Source organism: Melozone crissalis, unplaced genomic scaffold (genome assembly GCF_028551555.1).
Source record: "Melozone crissalis strain CALT ecotype California unplaced genomic scaffold, PUWL_Pcris_2 ptg000120l_1, whole genome shotgun sequence".
Taxonomy (NCBI): domain Eukaryota; kingdom Metazoa; phylum Chordata; class Aves; order Passeriformes; family Passerellidae; genus Melozone; species Melozone crissalis.
The window spans coordinates 5,798,994-5,807,721 of NW_026535896.1; the positions used below are offsets into that span (position 1 = coordinate 5,798,994).

Sequence of the window (8,728 nt, forward strand, 5' to 3'; positions counted from 1 at the left end):
TGATAACTGGGGGACACTGGGGCCATTGTGATACTGCAGGGCCTCATGGAACTAAGAGGACCATGGTGACACCGTGCAGGCCCACAGAACCAGGGGTCCACTGTGGTGCTCTGGGGCCAAATGGAGCCAGGGAGTGCATCATGAAACTCTGGGTCCTCGTGGCACCACAGAGGCCATTGTGACACTGCAGGGCCTTGTATAACCAAGGGGTTTCACCATTTTGACACTGCAAAATCAAGGAGACCATTGGGACACTCCACGGCCCAGTGGAACAAAGGGGCCTTTCTGACACTGTGGGGGCCCATGGAACCAAGGGGCTCCTGTGAAACTGCAGCACCAACGAGAACATTGTCACACTGTGTAGCCCCATGGAACCAAGGAGACCATTGTCATATTTCGGGCCCCATGGAACCAAGGACACCATTTGCTCTGCATGGTCACATGGATCCAAGGAGACCAGTGTGACAGTGCAGGGCCTGATGTGACCAAGAGGCCTTTGTGACACTGAGGGGCCCCATGGAACCAAGGACATCTTTGCAGATGTCACCAAACTGGGTGTGAGTGTTGATCTGCTGGAGGGTTGGAGGGCTCTGCACAGTGCCTGGGACAGAGTGGATCCAGGGGCCCAATCCAAAAAGGTGAGGTTTAGGAAGACCAAGTGCTGGGTTCTGCACTTTGGCCAAAACAAGCCCTGCAGTGCTACAGGCTAGGGACAGAGTGGCTGGACAGCAGCCAGGCAGAAAGGGACCTGCAGGGACTGATGGACAGCAGGCTGGACATGAGGCAGCAGTGTGCCCAGGTGGGCAAGAAGGCCAATGGCTCCTGGCCTGCATCAGGAATGGTGTAGCCAGCAGGAGCAGGGCAGGGATTCTTCCCCTGTACTCAGCAATGGTTGGGCAGCACCTCGAGTGCTGTGTCCAGTTGTGGGCCCCCTGGAGTGGGCAATAAGAAGAAATGTGAAGCAGGGGGTATAAAGAAGGCAAATGTGAAGCAAAGGAAATGCTCAGGGCAGTTTAGGGGTGGCTGCCAGGCAGCCGTGGCTCTGAGCAACAGCGTCTGCAGTGGGACAGGAAGCTCCCAGCTGATGGGAACAAACTTTCTGGCTGACTGCAGAGGCCAGGACAAAGCTGAGTGGTTTCCCTGGTGTCCCCCAACCCTTGCTGGCCCCAGGGGCTGAGGGCATTTGTGCTCCTTCAGGTTCATGTCCCCACACCAACAGCATGGGGGTGCTGCCCCTGCTGTGTGGAATGCAAACAGTGGGTGCTGAGCCAGTGCTGCCGCGTCTGTGCCTGCAAGGATGGGGCGCCTGTTTAAGCTGGGGGAGAGGCCAGGGCTGCAGAGGGGGGATGTTGTTGGCAGCTCCATCAGGACACTCTGGGACGCTGCCCTGGGCTGTGCAGCGCACTGGGGATGGATCAGCCCCTGCTCTGCTGCTCCTTCCTGTCTGCCCCAGGGCCCTTGCAGAGCCCCAGCCATGCTGTTTGCCCCCAGCCTGCCCGCAGCCAGCCTGGGGCTGCTCACGGGCTTTTCTGTGCTGAGCATTGGCCTGGCTGTGTTCTTGAGAGAGCCTGGGCAAGGAGCCTGGAGCCCCCAGGCCCTGGCCTGAGGCGTCAGCGCTGCCCCAGCAGTGCCCATGGCCTTTCCCTGCTGCAGCCCCAGCACTGGCACCCCCAGGACTGTGCCTGGCCCCGAGAGCACTCAGGCCCTGCATCAACACCAGGGGCAGCAGGGCAGCGGGGCAGGGCCACGGCAGCAGCACTGGCAACATCAAGTGCTGCTGGTGCTGGGCACAGCTGCTGTGCCAGCACTGATCTGCCCCAGCTCTGCACACAGACATTGCTGCTGCAGCTCCAGAGAAGGCAACAAAAGGGCATCTCTGCAGAAAACTCTGCTGGGAGATCCTTTAGTTCCTAGAAAGCCACCAAGAACATAACTCATCATTGACACAGTCTGTGACCACAGGGAACGTGGAGAGAAACAAAATGAGGAATTGCTCAAACAATGACGTTTCTTTGAGGACAATATGATAAAACTAATATAAAGGAAAAAAATCCACAATCAAACCATCAATAAGATGACTTTTATTACAAGTGATTGGCAGAAATTGGCCAGCAGTTTAATGTTTCTGAATGCATCCAGCCATCAGTCTCCACACAGAAGCCTTGAGCTCCTGGTTTCTCAGGCTGTAGATGAGGGGGTTCAGGGCTGGAGGCACCACCGAGTACAGAACTGACAGGGCCAGATCCAAGGATGGGGAGGACATGGAGGGGGGCTTCAGGTGAGCAAACACTGAAGTGCTGAGGTACAGAGAGACCACAGCCAGGTGAGGAAGGCAGGTGGAAAAGGCTTTGTGCCGTCCCTGCTCAGACGGGATCCTTAGCACAACCCTGAAGATCTTCACATAAGAGAAAACAATGAGCACAAAACAGCCAAATACCAAACAGGCACTTACAGCAATGAGCCCAAGTTCCCTGAGACAGGATTTGGAGCAGGAGAGCTTGAGGATCTGGGGGATTTCGCAGAAGAACTGGCCCAGGGCATTGCTATGGCACAGGGGCAGGGAAAATGTATTGGCTGTGTGCAGCAGTGAATAGAGAAAGGCACTGGCCCAGGCAGCTGCTGCCATGTGAGCGCAAGCTCTGCTGCCCAGGAGGGTCCCGTAGTGCAGGGGTTTGCAGATGGACACGTAGCGGTCATAGCACATGATGGTCAGCAGATAAAACTCTGCTCCAATGAAGAACAGAAAGAAAAAGAGCTGAGCAGCACATCCAGTGTAGGAGATGGTTCTGGTGTCCCAGAGGGAATTGTGCATGGCTTTGGGGACAGTGGTGCAGATGAAGCCCAGGTCGCTGAGGGCCAGGTTGAGCAGGAAGAAGAACATGGGCGTGTGCAGGTGGTGGCCGCAGGCTACGGCGCTGATGATGAGGCCGTTGCCCAGGAGGGCAGCCAGGGAGATGCCCAGCAAGAGGCAGAAGTGCAGGAGCTGCAGCTGCCGCGTGTCTGCCAATGCCAGCAGGAGGAAGTGCCTGATGGAGCTGCTGTTGGACATTTGCTGAGGATGTACTTGGGGAGCTGTTCATGGAGAAAAGTCAGTGACAGGTTAGGAGGAACTTCTTCCAGCAAAATCAAAGCCTTTTCCTACAGACCCTTCTCCTGTAACCCTCTGACACCCATTTGATTTTCTAGCAGATTTTCCTTCAGCTCCTAATGGGGAGCCTTGACTGTTGGTGCCTTAGTGAGACTTCAGGTTCAGGGCAACTACATACAGTGTTTTTATAATTCAACATTGCTATGCAGATGTGGGAGGAGGACAGGGACCTGTCCTCATGTTCCACTTTGAAACCCTTTTAACACAGAAGGCCATGTTAACATCTGCACCGTCAGGAATGGGAAAGTCTGTTTAAATATTCTAGAGTTTTTTATACTCCTCTTCCCTTCTCCTGCTGACTATTTTTGGATGTCAGAAACTCTCAGCATTTCTGCTGCCATCAGGGAGAACAGAGTGAGTTGTCTGAAGCAAGGTGGTGAGTGGAGAGTGAGAGGAGGTGGTCTGTCTCCAAGTCATGTCCCAGGTTTTGTGGGCTTTCAGCATTCTCAGACACAGGATGATAATGCTCTGATGTTTCCTTTAAAAACCATCCTGATAATGCTGAGAGCATATGGATCCCCCACAGTCCACCAAATGTCCATCCCCTTCTTAGAATCTCAGCCCCACATTTGCACCCAAGGGCATACAGGGCTCATTTCACCAACCCAACGGCATTTTCTCAACCTAGAACTTCTGTGCCTCATCCTGGGGCTTTCAGATAACACAGAGAGGCTCTAGGACAGGTTTGCACCCTGGATTGAAGCTCCTCGCTTGGATTGAAATCTCAGGGAGACTTCCAAGTGTCCTTAAGATGGCATTGGGTGAAGGGAGATGCGGCTCCTTCCCTGGCTGCACTGCCAGCATTGCCCAGAGCCGGGCACTGGGGACAGCGTCACCCTGAGCCAGCTGTGCCCCCTGCCAGAGCCCCCAGTGCAGGGCAGCTGCTCCCAGCCCTGTGCTCTGCAGAGGGAACTGGGCCCGGGGCTGCAGAGCTGCCCCACGGCTCTGCTGCAGCTCTGCCTGCACAGGAGGGGCTGCACGCCTTGGAGCCCCAGCCCTGAGGGCAGAGGCTTGGCTTGGGGGACCTGAGGGAGTGGGCTTGTTCAGAGGGAGGGGCTGCACTGGAGGGGATCCTGTGGACATCTTTAAACTCTCCCTGCCACAGCATTGCTGGTTTTTGTTTCCTCTCATTGCCCAATCTTTTCTCTGCTTCCTGGAGATTTCCCTTCTGCAGGTGTTTCCCTGTGCCTGATCTCTCCATGCCAGCACTCACAGACCCCAAATCTCTGTGCCCTCTCCTTGGCCAGACAGAACCCTGGCTGTTTGCAGGGCACTGCCTGGGGGCAGGTTCTGTTTGTAGCTTGGAGAAAGGAGAGCTCAGACTGAGCCTGATGGCTCCAGCAAAAGTGATGCTGGTGCTGTCCATGGACAGAAAGGCTGAAAGCACATTAGGGATCTCCTGTGACCCTACAATCACCAAAAGTAACAGTTTCAGATGCCTCAGACACTTGTCAAAATTCATAATTAATAATTCATAACCTACCTTTAATATTTATCCTCCCTCCCTGCCATTCTCCAAAAGCAGGAAACTGATTTCAAAGTCTTAAGAAATTTTCTCATTTTTGTTAAAATCCTTGACTTGGAAATATTCTATGACTGATTAGAACCCCTCAGCATATCAGAGTTTGATGAGCATTTCACCTCCCCTGCACCAAAAATACTCAGAGTTGTACTCACAAGGTCTGTAGGCATTGGGATGTTCCAGCTTCAGGAGATGGCTCCAGGAGCTGCAGCTGCATTGTCCTGCAGCCAGAGGTTCCTGTGCCAAGGGCTGGCAGTGATTCTGCTCCAGGCACTTCTCAGCACCTTCCCAGCCCTGACTGATTGAAGCTCTCTGTGCCTCTGTGCTGTGCCCAGGGTGGCTGCAGGCAGTGCCCCGGCCCTGCTGGGCTGGCAGAAGAGCTGCTCATCAAGAGAAATGTGCTTTTGAAGCTCTTCTTGGTTACCAGGAGCTGCCTCTGTGCCAGGAGCCCAGCCCAGCTCAGCAGCACAGACCCAGCACAAAGACTTTAACGAGCCTCTGGGGCTTTGTGCTCAGGCCCTGAACATCAGTCCCTGAGAGGGAGCTGAAGAAATCTCTCCAGAACTCCAAGCCAGGATCCAACTCAAAACTTTCTTGGACTTTTAATGGGTCCCACTGAGGGACATGCCTGAGAAAGTGTCCCCAGACCCCAGGCAGAGCAGAGAACTGGAGGCAGTGCTGACAGGTGGGGACAAAGAGAAGCCAAATCTTGGTGCCCTGGGGCACAGCAGAGTCTGTGCCACCAAGGGCTGTGAGGAGACACCTTGTCCTGAGGCACTGGGGCCTCCTGGCGCAGCCCCAGCCAGGCTGGGCACTGTCAGCCCCTTGTCCTGCCTTCAGCATTCCCCCCTAGCCCACATCCCAGTGGCCTCAAGGATCTGCTGGAAGGAGTCCCTGGGGAGCCTTGCTCAGCAATGGCCCTGGGGGCTCCTTAATGCTCACAGAGTTTTTCAAAGGACTTTGGGTTTGGCTTTTGCCTTGGAGTCTCTGAGAGGTTTGTGCAATCATGGCCTCCAATTATCTGCTGTAATGAGTCCCTGGAGAGGCTTTGTCAGTAACAACATTCAGTGGGCTCATTAATGCTTCAAGTTACTTCAGTTATTTTAGGGTACTTGATGTTTCCCTTCTGATACAGACTCTAAGAGAGGTTGTTGCAATCATGGCCGTAATTATCTGCTTTAACGAGTCCCTTGAGAGCTTTGTACTGACATGTAGTGGGGCTCATTAATACTTTGAGATACTCAAGATTTTTAAGGTACTCTGGATTTCCCTTTCCACACTGAATCTCTGAGAAGTTTTTGTGCCATCTGGCCTCTACTTCTCACCTCCAAGGAGTCCATGAGGAGCCTGTGTAGCAGATGGACCTCAGTCAGACGCATCCATGATTTGAGACACTTTGGGGTTTTCTTCTGACTTTGACTCCTGGAAAGGTTTGTGCAATCTCCTCTCAGGCCCTGAGATTCCACGGCTCAGCTCCAAATGCACCATAGGGGTTTTTAGGATCAAACAAGTCCTGAGAAACCATGGCTCTGCCTTTATTTCCCTCTGCTCTAGTGCAGTTCATCAGAAATATTTCTGTAGTGGTTTTGGTTCACCAATTTGAGATTTCTTGGAGCATGCAGCATTTATTGTTGTGGGTTCAGTGTTGGCTAATTACCAGTGCACTCACTAGAATATACTTACTCATTTCCTCCTGTGTGATAAGATTAGGAGAATGCCAAAGCAGGCTCAAAACTTTAAGAGGGTATAAGGAAAAGTTCATTAATAGCAACTAAAAGAAAGAGTAATAGGAACAAAACTTTCAGAAAACTTCTCCTCTCCCTACAACCTTTTCTTTCTTAATGACAATATAAAGAGACAAACCTAGAATTTTCAGTCAGTTTACCCCAACTAGAATAGTCTTTCTTGAGTTCACTTAAGGAGAGGAGTCTCTCTTTCATGCTATGGAGACTTCTCCAGAAGAGACACTTCTCTTGTCGCTCTCAATTTCCATGAATAGCAACTGCCCAGAAAAATCTACAATTCTGACATCCCTCCCAGTTGTTCAAAGCTCTTTTACAGTTGTGTTTACGGGCCATGTCAACTTATGGGGTATTAGTTAAAAGATAAGCTGTGTAAGAGCAAAGATTCTCTTCATCTATTTCTGAAATCATCTTCATCTCTGAGGACATCTTTTTCTTCTCTCTGTGAAGGCACAGGATCTCATCACACTTCCCTTTTTCCATGTTCAAACTTCTCATGGGATCACAGCTACTTTGACATTTGCTACTTTAGCATGGAGGCCTTTGCTGAACAAGTAATTTCCTCGTACTTTTCAATGCGATACAGGGAAAAGGAGAGTCTGATGTATCAGTTACATCCTTCTCCATGGCTTTACAAGAGGATTTCAGCCCCAAGATCAGGACATCTCCTCATCCCTCCCATCTGGGACTCGACTTCCTCTTCATGACCTTGGTGTCTTCATGTTGCTCCTCTATGTGCCTGCACTTTGTCCTTTTCTCTCACTGGAGGGAGGATGGAAGCACTGAAAGAGTTCATATCTCACCTGGGGCCTGCAGATGGTTCCCTGACCCCAGCTGGGCTCAGTGCTTGCAGCCAGACCTGCTCCCTGTTCCCTTGGTTCCATGGGGCCCCACAGTGTCCCAGTGGTCCCTTGCTTCCATGAGGACCTGAGGTGTCATAATACCCCCTTGGTGACACGAGGCCCTGAAGGATCGCAATGGTCTCCATGGTTCCATCAGGCCCCACAGAGTCATAATGGTCTCTGTGTTCCATGAAGCTCCGATGTGTCACCATGGCCCCTTGGTTCCATGGGCTCCAGTGGTGCCACCATGATCCCCTTGGTTCCATGGGCTCCAGTGGTGCCACAATGATCCCCTTGGTTCCATGAGGTCCCCACAGTGTCCCAGGGATCTCCATGGGAAAGAAAGAACCCAACCCCAGTGTTGCAGGGGCATCCACCAGAGGCCAAGGCCAGCCAGACTTGATGGTACTGACAGATTTACCTGGGAGCAACCCTTGGATATACAGAATTTTGGAGGTGGAATCCCAATTTCAGACATGGGCACCTGGAGGAGAAGCGTGGTTCTTTTACATAGGAAGGAAAGCAGGGAACACCAATATTTGAGGGGCAAACGAAAGGTGGCCATCAGAGGCCTAAGTCAGCCAGACCTCTCTGTTCTAGTTGCTTTTGTATGAAAGTAACTCTTGGATATAGGGAATTTGGGAGGTGGAATCCCAATTTTGGCCATTTCTTTGTAGATAAGAATGACAGTTCTTTTTCAGAGGAAGGAAAGCACGGAGCCCAAGTGTTTCAAAGGCAGAAGAGGAGACAGGTGGCTCCTGTCCTGGCTCCCAAGCCAGCCAGACCTGATTGTTATGGCAGCTTTTGTCATAGAGGAGTGCTTGGATATTTGGAATTTCAGAGGAGAAATCTCAATTTTGACTTTGGATTCCTTGAGAAGAAGGATGGTTCTTTTCCATAGGAAGGAAAGCATTGAGCCACAGTGTTTTGAGGCAGGTGAGGGACAGCTCCCAAGTGGCAAGGGCAGCTAGACCTGTCTAGCTTTCATTTGGGAGCAATCCTTGGATGTACGGAGTTTTGGAGGTAGAATTCCAGGTTTGGCTATGGGCACCGGGTCAGGATGGATGGTTTTTACCAATAGGAAAAAAAAATGCCAAGTCTAAGTGGTTTTGAAGAAGATGAGAGGTGGCCACCCTTAGGCCAACACAGCCAGACCTGTCTGTCCTGGCACCTTTCATCTTGGGACTCTCCTTGGACATAGGGCATTTTGGAGGTGGAATCTCAGTTTTGGCTATGAGTGCCTGGACAGGAAGACAAGTCCTTTTCATTAGGAAGGAAAGCACAAAGCTCCAGTGTTTCAGAGGCAGATGATTGTCAGCCCTCAGAAAGCCAAGGCCAGCCAGACTTATCAGTCCTGGCAGCTTTTGTCTGGGAGCTATCCTTGGATATGGGGAATTCTGGAGGCAGATTCTCAGTTTTGGCCATGGGCACCTAGTCGAGATGGATGGTTTTTTCCCATAAGAAAGAAAAGCAC

General features: G+C 51.8%; 1 protein-coding gene across 1 annotated transcript; it reads right to left on the reverse strand.

Annotated features, from left to right (window-relative positions):
- Positions 1 to 2,116: 2,116 nt before the first annotated feature.
- Positions 2,117 to 3,049, reverse strand: LOC128948265 (olfactory receptor 14A16-like). The gene has a single exon (XM_054292899.1). It carries the CDS (start codon positions 3,047 to 3,049, stop codon positions 2,117 to 2,119), a length of 933 nt encoding a protein of 310 aa, XP_054148874.1.
- Positions 3,050 to 8,728: the final 5,679 nt, after the last annotated feature.